The sequence below is a fragment of the Hydra viridissima genome, unplaced genomic scaffold (genome assembly GCF_058129835.1).
Source record: "Hydra viridissima isolate aposymbiotic clone 2 unplaced genomic scaffold, HvirCarnegie_v1 scaffold_12, whole genome shotgun sequence".
Taxonomy (NCBI): domain Eukaryota; kingdom Metazoa; phylum Cnidaria; class Hydrozoa; order Anthoathecata; family Hydridae; genus Hydra; species Hydra viridissima.
The window spans coordinates 4,768,909-4,782,211 of NW_028324311.1; the positions used below are offsets into that span (position 1 = coordinate 4,768,909).

At 27.9% G+C, this 13,303-nt stretch overlaps 1 protein-coding gene across 1 annotated transcript; it reads right to left on the minus strand.

The window, feature by feature from the left end:
- Positions 1 to 2,354: 2,354 nt before the first annotated feature.
- LOC145194412 (aspartate aminotransferase, mitochondrial-like) lies at positions 2,355 to 11,089 on the minus strand. The gene is made up of 12 exons (XM_090068437.1): positions 10,847 to 11,089; positions 9,893 to 10,049; positions 9,065 to 9,193; positions 8,873 to 8,932; positions 8,593 to 8,666; positions 8,403 to 8,490; positions 5,691 to 5,759; positions 5,421 to 5,456; positions 4,481 to 4,631; positions 3,016 to 3,258; positions 2,783 to 2,856; positions 2,355 to 2,645 (listed from the first exon to the last, which is right to left on the minus strand). Exons 1-12 carry the CDS (start codon positions 10,915 to 10,917, stop codon positions 2,523 to 2,525), a joined length of 1,275 nt encoding a protein of 424 aa, XP_089924563.1. The 5' UTR covers positions 10,918 to 11,089; the 3' UTR covers positions 2,355 to 2,522.
- Positions 11,090 to 13,303: the final 2,214 nt, after the last annotated feature.

Genomic DNA, 13,303 nt, shown 5'->3' on the forward strand with positions numbered 1-13,303 from the left:
TTCTTAACTTTTTAAAACGAAAATTCTTTTAAATAAACTATTATTTAGAAATATTTATGCAAGAGTAAAAAGTTCAGTTTTAAAATTGCCTTTCATCGCTCAGTTTTTATGTTTAAGGGACTCCAGTTGGCGGCATTATAAAGGAGATGGGGGGCGGGCAAAGAATTAAAAAAGAAACAGAGCGTTAAAAAAAGTTTCGGAGCTACGCGTAATGATTATTTTGGCAAATAGAAAAAAAAAAGAAATTGAGGTCGAAGCTGAATTAACAGGTACTATCAAATCATTCGCATATGGTGTAGAACAGGGATGGCCAAAACGTGGCTCGCGAGCCGCATGCGACTCTTGGAATGTCAATGCGGCTCTCGGAATTTCATTTCGGTTCTTTTCGTATTAGCTTTTTCGAAAAACTTATTTTTTCAAAATGGATAAAGTAAATACTAACAGTAATTGACTTCGTAACAGCAGTTAGAAAAGAAAAATATATGACGAGAGAAAAATATTTGATAAATTTCAATAAATGCAAATTTTTCTGTCCAAAAATTTGCATTTATTGAAAAAGAAAATAAACCAATATGTTTAATATGTAATAAAGAACTTGCTCATAACAAGTAAGGGAACGTTAAACGCCACTATGAAATTCAACATGTAAGTTTTTCCAAAGAATATCCATTAAATTCAGATTACAGGAAAAACAAAATTAAATTGCTCAAAACGATAATTAACAATCAAATAAATGTTTCATCTTTCAGTAAAGAATCAATTATTACAACAGAAGCAAGTTTTGTTATAGCATGGAACATTGCAAGAGTAAAACATCCATACACCGATGGAGAATTTGTAAAGCAAAATATTTCAGATGTCCTCTTAGTTTTAGATCCTAAAAATAGCAAAATCCAAAGATTAATTTCACAGATTCCTATTTCTCGATATACAACTGAAAGAAGAATATCTGTGATTAGTGCTGATATTGAGCAGCAACTGTTGAATGACCTAAAAAATTGTGAAGCATTTAGTTTAGCTCCGGATGAATCAAGAGATGTTCAAGATAAATCTCAAATGGCAGTATTTGTTAGGTATGTAACATCAGATGTAATTGTGAAAGAAGAATTACTAGATTTGCTTGAGCTAAAAGATACAACTCACGGAGTTGATATAAAGGAAGCTCTTGAAACAGTTCTAACAATGCACCTATCAGCAAACTTGTTAGTGTTGCTACAGATGGTGCACCAGCAATGGTTGGCAAACATGTTGGACTTATTGGTTTATTAAAAAGTGATCCTAAGTATCCAGAATTCATTCCAGTTCATTGTTTGATTCATCGAGAACATTTAGTAGCAAAACATTTTAATTTTTCAATTGTTCTAAAATCAGTGACAGAAGTTGTAAATTATATTCGATCAAATGCTAAAAGTAACAGACAGTTTAAAAACCTTTTTAATGAATTGATCTTGCTGACAAACCTAATGGCTTATCATTTTACTGTGCTGTACGGTGGCTTTCAAGTAGTGATGCTTTTTATAAGTTTGTAGAATTAGAACCAATTAAATCTTTTTTGATTGAAAAGAAAGACTTTAGAAATTCTTAATGATATGAATTTTTTCAAAGATCTTTTGTTTTTGACTGATGTAATGCAACATTTACAAAGTCTAAATTTGTCTCTTCAGGGAAAATAAAAAAATGTATCTTGTTCAGACTATTTTTTAGTTTTCAAAAAAAAAAGCCAGATTTTAAGAGACTTATCAGTAAAGTTCCCAACCTTAGTGCCTGATTGGAAAATTCATAACTGTTTGTAATTTTGTTACTTTTTAAAAAACTAATGATGTGAATATGCTTCTTAAAACAATTCTATAACTAGTTTTTCTTGTGTGAGAGTAAAAGGGAAGCAGATTTTTATTTAATTTGATTGAAATGAATTTTTCGAAGCACTCGAGATAATTTGAAATTTTAAACAAGCCTTATATTTGAAGTAAAGTTTTTGCCTTCGAAAAATTTTTCTTTTAAATTTAGACATAAAAACTAGTAGTAAACATAAAATTAAGTTTAACTTTATGGAGTATTTTACAACACTTGTTATTTCGCCACCAGTTTCTAAACTTTTTGCAAGACAAAATATCTTTAAAGAATGAATGCATAAAAATTTTCTTAACGAAATATTTAATGCGGTTCTTCGGTTCACGTAAGTATTTGAATGCGGCTCTCGTGCCAAAAAGTCTGGCCAGCGCTGGTGTAGGACATAAGAAAAATGCCCAACGCTTTCTCAATTCGAATTTTTTTTTTCGAAAGCGACTTATCCTATTGGTTGTAAATAGTTATATTTTATAACCAATAAGTCAAAAGAAAAAAAAAAAAAACAGTTTGTTTCATGAGATATTGAAAAAGAAATTTGATATACTTTCTTAAATATAAAAATGAAGCGGGGAGATGATTACAACGGAGATGGCGAAAGAAAACAATATTTATCAATGATGCCTAAAATGTTTAAATGGTTCATTTGTTGAAATTACTAATTACTACTTTGATGTTTATTTTGTCACTTCATGTATTGCTTTAGCGAGATATCCAACATTATGTGCAGTGACACCTGCCATTGATATACGCCCATCTTTAGTCAAATAGATGGAGTAGTTCTTTGTCAATTTTTCAACCTTGACGAAAGAAAAGGAATAGTCAAAAAAGCAATTATGTTATTATTTAACAAATCATTAAATACTTCATTAACAAAGTATTAATTATAAATAGTAAATCAGCAAACAAACAAAAAAAGTAAATTTTAAAAGCAAACCTGTTCAGGTTTTAAACCAGTGAAACAGAACATTCCAATTTGATTAGTAATATGCTGCCAATCATGTAAGGAACCTTTTAACAATAGAAAATCATTTATCACCTAGAGCCTTTTAAAAACTATAAGGGTTTTATAAATAGCTAGTAATTCTAGTACTTTAAATAATTTTAATCCTATCACCTTTTATAGTAATAAACAGTAACATTTATAGACAAAATAAAAATAAAAGACACCTTCTTTAGCCAGGTTTTCTCTTAACATTTTTCTAACAGAAATAATGCGATCAGCCATTCCTTTGACTTGGGTTAACCATTCACTGTAGAGCTCCGGTGAGTTGAGAATTTTCCCAACAATCCGAGCTCCGTGAATAGGAGGATTGGAGTACATAGGACGAATGAGGATTTTTAGTTGAGATTCTACAGCCTTAGCCTCTGTGGGCGAGTCACACACAACACTAAATGCACCAACTCTCTCACCTGAGAAAAGAAATGTTGCTTATTGTGATTTGCACTATCGACCAAAAGTTTAGAACCACCCCAAATTTTTGTATGAACTTAAATATAAATTGTGATTTATTCACACTAAAGGCAATTGTTATTTTATTAAAGCTAAATAAGTTTTATTTAACACTATTTATGAAAAACCATTATTGTGCTGTATAACAAATCATATGCATATTGTAATACTAAATATATAATTCATATGCATACTATAATACTTTTTAGGCCCTAATACTTCATCTACAAGTGACTTTTGGAAAATGATTTGGCAATAAGATGTTCCTGCCATTGAAATGTGTTAATTTTTGGCAACAATATTTTGGCAAAATCAGAGGATGCTTTTGTTCGGTTTCTACAGCAAAAAAAAAAAGTATATACTTCTTACTTATGATGATCCTGTATGCCCTTACATGGCAAACCTAATGATGAAAAACAAACAATAGTTTAGATTAAAAGATATATATGTAAAAAAAAAGAATGAAATCTAATGCTATGTGTATTGCTCCAACAGTGAAACAATTATGGTCTGAAGATGTTTCTTATCAAATGAGACAGGTGGCCTTACAAGGATCCATGGTATATTGAAAAAAAAAAGAGTGTTATAAAGATATTCTGAAGAATGATGCAAATCTATCAGCTACATTTCATCAGGAAAGGGTTTTTCCTGCAACAGGATAGTAGAAAATGTAAGAAAAGATCACAAGGGCTTGCTACAAAATGTGATTTGAACTCAATTCAATTGCTATGGAAACAATTACAATGTCCAAAATCATTGTCTGACATCAAAAAATAATTTGGAACCCTCCTAAAATGCATTAAGAAATCTTACAAAAAATTACTTGCTAAAATTACTGTAAAAATTGGTATCAAGAATGTCAAGATTGCATAAGACAGTTATAAAAAGAAACAGAGGATTACTTGATGAAAATGTGATTTAGTAGCCACTATCCAGTCGACAAATAGAAAAGTTTCTTAAAATGAATTCATGTTGTTATCTGCAATTTAATCTTAAAATCTCTTCAAAAATTAAATTATTTTATGCAAAAATAAAACATTTTTAAGTGATTACAAACTTTTGATCTGTAGTCTAAATAAAGGTGAAAAGAAAAGAAGTTTGTTGTTATCATCCTGTGAATTATAGTTGTTTTTAATTAGCAATAATTTAATTGCATATTAAGAATATGTATTATTAACGAACCATATAAACCCATGTTCTTGGCATAAGATTGAGCCAGGCAAGGTTTATGACCTTCTTCTAGAAACAGTTGCACAGCAAAAGCATCTCGATCAATGTCACCACTAGCAAAACCTTGGTAAGCCATATCAAAAAATGCATAGTGATTCTTTTTCTAAAAAATTAAAACAGAATTGGAACTATTCCCATACTTCATTCTAAAGTACACGTCTCAAAAATTTATTTTAATGAATTAAAAAGAAAAAATAGCAATCTAGCTTTGACTTAAGCAACTTTTAAAACCTCTTATTGACAGAAACAGATTTATCAAATTTAAGATATTTCAAATAAAATTTCAAGATTATTGCTAAAACTCAAACTTATTCCTAAATTTTTAGTTCTTATGTCTTTTACACGTGTGACTTTTAAGGTTTGGTTAAAGTGGACACTTTTGTGTAAAAAACTGTTAGCCATTAATATTATCAAAATAGTTGCCATAGTTAACTATAGGAATCTCACCATTGTTAGACATGCATTTAAAAAGAATAAAATAAAATGTGATATATAAAAATTCATTCCATTCTAGGCTACTGACTTAAAATTAGATTTTCACAATATTCCAGCTAAAACTTCTTTATAATGCAGTTACAACTTTATTGGAATACAGTTCCTATTTCATTAAAATGCAGTTACTATTTCATGACAATTCAATTTCTATTTCATTAAAATGCAGTTTTATTTCAAGATAATTCAAACATCAAGGACAAAACAAACATTTCTTAAAATTTTTTTGAGAAAAATGCTTAATATAATCTTAATAAAAATATTATTTACAAAAAATAATATTGTAGAACTCCAAAATTGTTAAGTTTGACAAAAAAAAATCTGTTAAAAAAAAGTTGAGTTAAATGTAAGTAACCCTTAAGCTAACAGGAAAAATTTATATTTCACTTATGAATATTACCTTAAATATGTGTGACAATTCTTTCCACTGTTCAGGCTAAAAAATAAAAATTATATTTAATTAAAAAAATCATGCAACACTTTAACTTGATAATATAACTGTATTTTCTTTATAAGAGGAAATTTTTGTTATTTGTTATTGTTTTGTTATAACACTAAATTTTCTCTTCCTCTCTATAGAAAGAATCATTTAATAAACTTTTCAGGTAGTTGATGTACCTTTATAAAATACTTTTTTTTATCTTACTAATAGTTTTAAAATGTAACTTACAGTTGGATCAACACCAGTTGGGTTATGAGCACATGCATGAAGCAACACTATAGATTTATTAGGAATATTCTGAAAATAAACAAAATAAATTTAAAAAAATAAAACAATAAGTCAAAAAATTGTGTTTACTTTATCTTTAAAAAGCAAAAAATAAAACAAAGTGAACAAATTAGGGCTAATCCAGTGATTTAAAAAATCCAAATATCATATATGGATCTAAAAAAAGACAATTACAAAAGCTATGAGACATAATTTTCCTTGAGACATGAGAAATTGTAGATATTATATTTGTCTTTTATAAATAAACTCTACATAACTTGAATGTGCTTAAAGCACTTCATATAATGTACATTTACTGATACTACCCAAATAGATGATTCTTAATGGTCTATCATGGTGGCCACAAAATTTTAAAAGTTAAATTCCAGGACATTTACAAGACATTCCAGGACATTTTGTTGCGTTTTCCAGGACATTTTATATCCTATTAAATGAATATTTTCAATTATCTTTACATTAAATTTATTCATACTGATTGAATTATAGAATAGAATATTATATATGTATAAAATAATAAATCATAGATAATTCTCTCTTATTTAAAATTAAATTCAAACCATTTATATAATTTTTTTTTTTTTTGCATAAAAAATTTTATATTACTTTAATATTATTAGTAATTTTTTGACTTGATTTAGAAAAAAAAATTCCAGGACATTTTTGAAAAAAAATTAATTTTCCAGGACATTTCAGGACATTCCAGGAGATTCCAGGACTGTGGCCACCATGTCTATAAACTAACTTATTTTATTTAAAAACTACATGGATTCTTTACCTTACAATGCTTACTTAGCTTTTTATTTGTTTATAACTGTTACCAACAAAATCAAAAAGTTTTGCAAAAACTTCCTCTTATTATGTTGAAAGTTTTAGATAAACTTTTTGATATTATTGAGTGAGTTTTAATTTGCCTAACTCCAAATAGGCTTAAAATGTATTAGAATAAAATTAAAAGAGCTGCTTATAAAATGATTTATTTTTAATGTTAGGAATTAAAGTAATGATTCAAAAAACTGATAATTTTGGTAACAGTCTTCATTAAAATTGAATTTGCAGGCAGAATTTACATTTTTCACTACTGCTACACTTCATTTTCTGTGAGAAACAAAAATATCATCTCTATAAGAAACAAGTCTATCATTTAGTAACAATTAAAAATTTCCTACCTTTTATCTCATAGATAGGAAATTTTTCTGTCTTGGTATACTGATTGCATTGCAAAAATTGATCACTATATAACTTTTCTGAATATTTTCAAAATTGTCCACCAAATGAAATTTAAGAATATAACACAAAATAACAGGGTTTTACACCATTTAACCAAATGACATATGACATTTCAGCCTATTGCTTAGTGTTCACAGGCCTAAGTCTTAGAGCATGTCCACACTGAGATATCAAGGTGTTCAAATCATGTAAACAGTGAGGTCAGATATGCAACAAAGCCAGGTTTGCTCAGCTTTGCCATATGACAAGGAGTTAAACTTGAACATAGAGAACTTCTTGTAGGAAAGATGGCAACAATCCAAAGAAGAAAATGAGCCTTCCAATCTTGGTCCAAATATGGACCAAATTTGGAAGGCTCATTTTGCTGACAGAATCAACAACGAAATATTTTTTGTCTGAAAACAATAAAATTGATGTTTTTTCTTCAACATATAAAGAAGCTTTTAAGAATGTTCCAGTCTGAGAGTCTTCAGTTAGTAAGAAAAAATATTTGGTTTTGGCTAATGATCTGACACAAATGTTGTTTTTGACAACTCTTCTTTGTGCTAACTTTTACAAATTTTTAATTTGTAAAGAAGAAAAAAAATTGGAAAAATTGTTTTTTTCTGGTATAAAACCTGTTTTTAAAATAATTGTCATTTTCTGCAAAACAATCTGTAGGCATACTATTTTTATTGGTAAAAGGTTTACAGTACCCAGCAAAAATTCTTAAACAATTAGAGAGAGCCTGATAAAGGTGGTTTTTGGCTTGTATATTGTCAGAAATAATAGGTAGCATGATGAAAAGGACACAAATGCAAAAATTTATTAAATGGGACATCTGTGGTTTTAACTGTGTAGTCTTCAATCTTGATCAAGTTAAGTTTAACTTAATACCTCTGTATACATGGATATAAAAATTTGATTGATGTAGATATTCATAAGTATTATATACAGATTCTATTTTCATAGTTAATTCAGAAAAGTAGGTATTTTCACTTGTTTAGTTAAACTTAATAACCTGAAAATTTAAAATATTTATAATATATAATTAATATATATTTATATATATATTTATAATATATATAATATATTTATATATAATATATTTATGTATAATACATTCATATATAATATATTTATATATATGTAATATCTATTTATAATATGTTACAATATACTCTGTAAATAACTAGACTTATTTACAAGGAGTTTGTGGTTTGTTTAACAGATATAAGTAAAAAAAAAAAAATTTGTTACTCAAGCTTTAACCTTGGTCTCTTGTTGAACTTTTTAATTTTTTAAATTAAAATTATCATCGGAATTTCTCAGCTAGTTCTCACCTTACAAACACACCTTAACTACACTGAATACATTTTTAAAAAAGCTGCATAAACTTTTTGATTAATCTCTTAAAAAAGGTAATTAAAATACACATATACTTACTGTTAAGTCTTCGAAACAACCAGCAGCATCAAAACCACATGTATTTTTGTCATAATATCGATAGCTCTTAAATTCCATTCCAGAATCTCTTTTTTTAAAGAGGAAGATAAATGTTTGTAACACAAAAAAACTCACATAGTGTCTTTTTAATTAGTTTTTTGGCAATTATTATCAACATATTAAAACTTACTTGAAGATAGGAAAATGATTTCCCCATGATGGAGTGGAAATATATACAACTTTAGAGCCAGCATAAAACCTTTGCTGAATAAAAATTTGAAAAAATATTTTCACTTAAACAAAAAATTTTGTTTATTGCATTTTACTAAATTCTTGAATACACTTTTTAAAACTTAAAGAAATATTAAAAAACTATTTAAAATGTTTAAATTATTTGAAGTTAAAGTAAGGATAACAAAAACTATGTTAAATTAAAATTAATTACAAAACCAAAATGAAAAGCAATTTACCAAAAAAGCAGCACCAATTCTTAATGATCCAGTACCAGATAGAGCTTGCACAGTAGTGTTCTAGAGTGTAAAAAACCTTTCTATAAATTATGCTGGGAAATATTTAAATCTGCAACCAGCATCTTAAAAGTTACTAGATTACAAGTTAAAACTAAATCTAAAAAAAAAATTTAACTTCTAAAAAAAGCATACCAAACCACCGCTTATTACACCACCTTTATTAGCAAATGCCAATTTTGCAGTTCCTTTCAAAAAATCAGGAACACCAGAAATACCTGCATATTCTTTATCACGTAATTCTTCCAAAATTTGTGCTTCTGCCTTATAATAGAATGGAAGTATAACTTGCAATTTTGTTTTTGTATTCAAAAAACTCATTACAAAACCCCAAATTTCTAATAAACAGATAAAAACAATGAGAATTTTTAAAAAGATTTTAGGCAAGTTTTTATCAACATGTATTGAACATTGTCTGAGAAGCATTATGTTTAGATTTTATTTTTATTAATAATCATTTTGTTACTTATATCATCCATGCCTTACCATAATTTAAACTATGATTATATATATATATATATATATATATATATATATATATATATATATATATGTATGTATGTATGTATGTATGTATGTATGTATGTATGTATGTATGTATGTATGTATGTATGTATGTATGTATGTATGTATGTATGTATGTATGTATGTATGTATGTATGTATGTATGTATGTATGTATGTATGTATATATGTATGTATGTATGTATGTATGTATGTATGTATGTATGTATGTATGTATGTATGTATGTATGTATGTATGTATGTATGTATGTATGATAAATAAATCACCAAAGCTAATTTTTTTTATTCAAAATAAATATAAGCATTTTTGAAAAGCCTTTATCATATATTATTACTTAAAATCCAGTTGTTAAAATAGAAATTTCCTCTATTAAACTATTATTAATCTATTATATTATTATTTTGAATAAAATTTTTTTTGAAAGCATAAAAGTTATACCTTACGAACACATGGTAGGACATATGGCTTTCCTTGTTCATCTCTGTATGCACCAACTCCAAGATTTATTCTATTAGGGTTTGAGTCTCTTTTAAATGCTTCAGTTATTCCAAGAATTACATCAGGAGGTCCTTCCTCAACATGAGACCAGAATGAACTGTAAATTGTAAAAAAATATGATTCTACTTATGCAATAAATTAATTTTCGTATATAAGTGAAAATAATACCAATAAATTATTGGTTCATGTAGAAGAAAAAATTTGTAGCAAAGATGTTTAAAAAAAATCATTGAATATTTTTGTTAGTTTAACATTCCGTGCTACATTTAAGATGTTGCATTCTGCAAAAACATTTGTCAATTCCATAGATATTCAATTCAATATATGATTGAATGGAGATTATTGTTTTCTTTGTTTTGTTTTTGTTTTCTTCGTTCTTGGCTAAATATCAAAATCTGTTATAATAAAAAACAAGAAGCCTTTTTCTGAAAAAAAGGTTAAAGATGATAACTTAAACAGTTATTTTAGATTTTGCTGTTTTCCATCAAATATATTTTGTTAAACTATATTACTGTAGTTGTAAACATTATATAGATATTCATTTATGTTATAATTTTTCTTCTTTAATCTTTTACCCAATTGAAATACCACCTGAGATTAATAGTGTATAGGGTGCATCTGCTAATTTAAAGTATGCCAATTCAATCCTTGGACTGTGAAACATTTCGTTTGTAGGCATTCGTAATGTGCTGTTAAAGTCTTGCTATTTAAAAACATTTTTAAAAAAGCTGTCATTCTTTTTTTTCGTTATATTTTTACAATTCTCCGTACACTTATCGGAAAGCAATTACACACTGCAGAATTATATGGCTGCAAACACCTTAAATAATAGCGAATTAAAATATAAAAATGTGTTTATGAAAATTTAACTTCTCTCGTCTTTTTTTTTTTTACCTGAGCCTCACTGGAGCGATTCTAGCTGTATTATTAACAAGGTTTTTTGCTAAAAGTGCGGTGAGTGCCATATCTTTTGAAGAGGGTTTTCACTTTAGATTTATTCAACTTAGCAGTATAATGCAGCTTAACACTTTTTAATATTCTCCAAGTTAGCTAGTCAGAAAATATTGAAAAATTACTTGGTTATATGTAAGCGAAATATTGTTCAGTGTACTTGTTAATTAATGGTTTATTCAGGACAGTCCCACGTGAAAAAAAAAAAAAAAAAAAAAAAAAAAGGCGCGATTATTCTGTTTTGATTTAAATCCTAAGAGCATACTATTAGGAAATTAGAGTCTCAATAAATATCGGCGTAACAGTCAAAACAGTCAAAAAATGGTAGTAAACAATCACAACTTTTTTGTAAATGTGCCCTTTTTTGATAATACTTAATCACAATCATTTTTCATTTAAAAAATAAAATCAATTTTTCGGTTGAAATCTGAAGATTATTCAAAAATAAAATAGAACACATTTACATTTTTTGGTTTAAATATCAGATAAAAAAAATGTTCAACAAAGTTACAACGAGATATTTAATTTTTTCAGCTTTTTATTTTTTATTTTAAAATAAATCGATTGCTGTGGTTAACTGCGGTATAGGGAGTAGAGATTGTCCGGGTCTCGTTAGGAACCGAACGAATCCCGACCCGAACGGGTATCGGACAGCGATAAAAGCTAAAAATAATTTTATCGGACTCCAATTGCCCGAACGGGTATTAAACGATAACGCCTTTAAAATCGGGTAGAAGAAATTTTTCATACCCGACCCGACTCAATCTTTCGGGTAATTTAAATAATTGGTATCCGAAAGGTATTGATCTTATCGGTTCCCGAACCCGATTACCCGAACGGTTCTGTCGGGTATTCTGTGAAAAATGTCCATTTTTTTCAAAAATGATTGGTATGTTTAAAAAAGTTACCAAAGTGGAATATAACCGTAATAATCGCAATAATTACATTTTCACTTGGCCTTTTGTACCGGCGATTCGGTTCGTAAAATCCGCAAAAGGTCAATCCGACTAATTTTGCGGATTAAAACAGTCCGATCGTTAAATATTTTACAAACCATAATCCGAAAATTAATTTACGAACTACTAGCGAATTTGCGGATTCTCTTTGCTGTTCGGATTATTAATCCGAAAAATTTTTACGAATTAATTTAACTTTAATTCGCTAAGCGAATTATACGAATCGCGTTCCGTTCGCGTCACCGTTAAATGGTGCGGTCCAAAAAAATTACATTTTTATTATGTGCGCGTCATATAAATAGTGGATTTCTTTTTTATTTTCAATCGGTCCAATTTGGAAATCTTAACCTACAACAATTCATTCAACAAATTAACAAGTCTATTATTCTTCACTTACATCTATTACGGTAAGCCATTATTATATTATTTTGATTTAAAAGTTAAGAATTTTTCGAACTGAATTTTTGCGGATTTTTTTTTTTTTGGATCTAATTCCCTTGCGAATCAATTCGCTTTGCAGTTTGCTTCAATTAGTGGATTGGTCCGATAAAATTTATAGTGTTATATTTTTTCTACTTAGATGTAAATATAAACAGAAATAAAAATAGAGATAAAAACTAGTTTGAAAAATTGTTACGTTCATTTCAACAATTAAGGCAAATAATTAGTTCTTTTATTGAAAACTTTATGCATGCTTCTAAAATATCATTTTTTGTTAAGACAAATATTAAGGAAAATTCAAATAATCCGATTTATTCCATTTTCATGTTATTTCTTTTTTTTTTTTTTTTTTTCTTTTCAGATGCCTAAGCTATCTAACATTTGAGAATTCTTCAATAAGGTGGAGGAAAACAAGGCAAAATGTAAGGCCTGTGTCAAGCCAAAAACCGAGGTGTAAGGCCTGTATCAAGGCCAGAAAAAACCTCTGTATACCTGCTGCATCATCAACATCTGAAAGAGTTTTCTCAACAGCAGGGAATATATACAGCTCTAGAAGAACCAATCTTTCAATCTCAAAGGTTGAGATGTTGAGATGTTGGTATATATAAAAGAAAACACTGAGCAACTCAGCAAAATTCAAGACATTTTGTGGCCAGGAAATGAATTTGGAAAATGATTAACTGTCAGTGTGGTTTTGACTTTTTTTATTTCTTAACATGGTAATCATTTCGGTTGATTGTATATTTAAATATTATAAATAAATAAAAATGAATCTTATTTCAAAAGCATTCCTTATTCTGAATCGGTATAAATCCGTAAAGCTAATAGCAGTTCGGATTTCAATTTGAAAAAAATTTTTCGAATTGTAATCCGATCCGAAAGTATCGAATCGGATTGCAGTCCGAAAAAATTATCCGAAAAAATTTTAACGAATTTTTTTCCGGTACATTATTTTCGGATCAAATCGATACGTAAGTAATTTGAACCGTTCAGCATAGTCGTT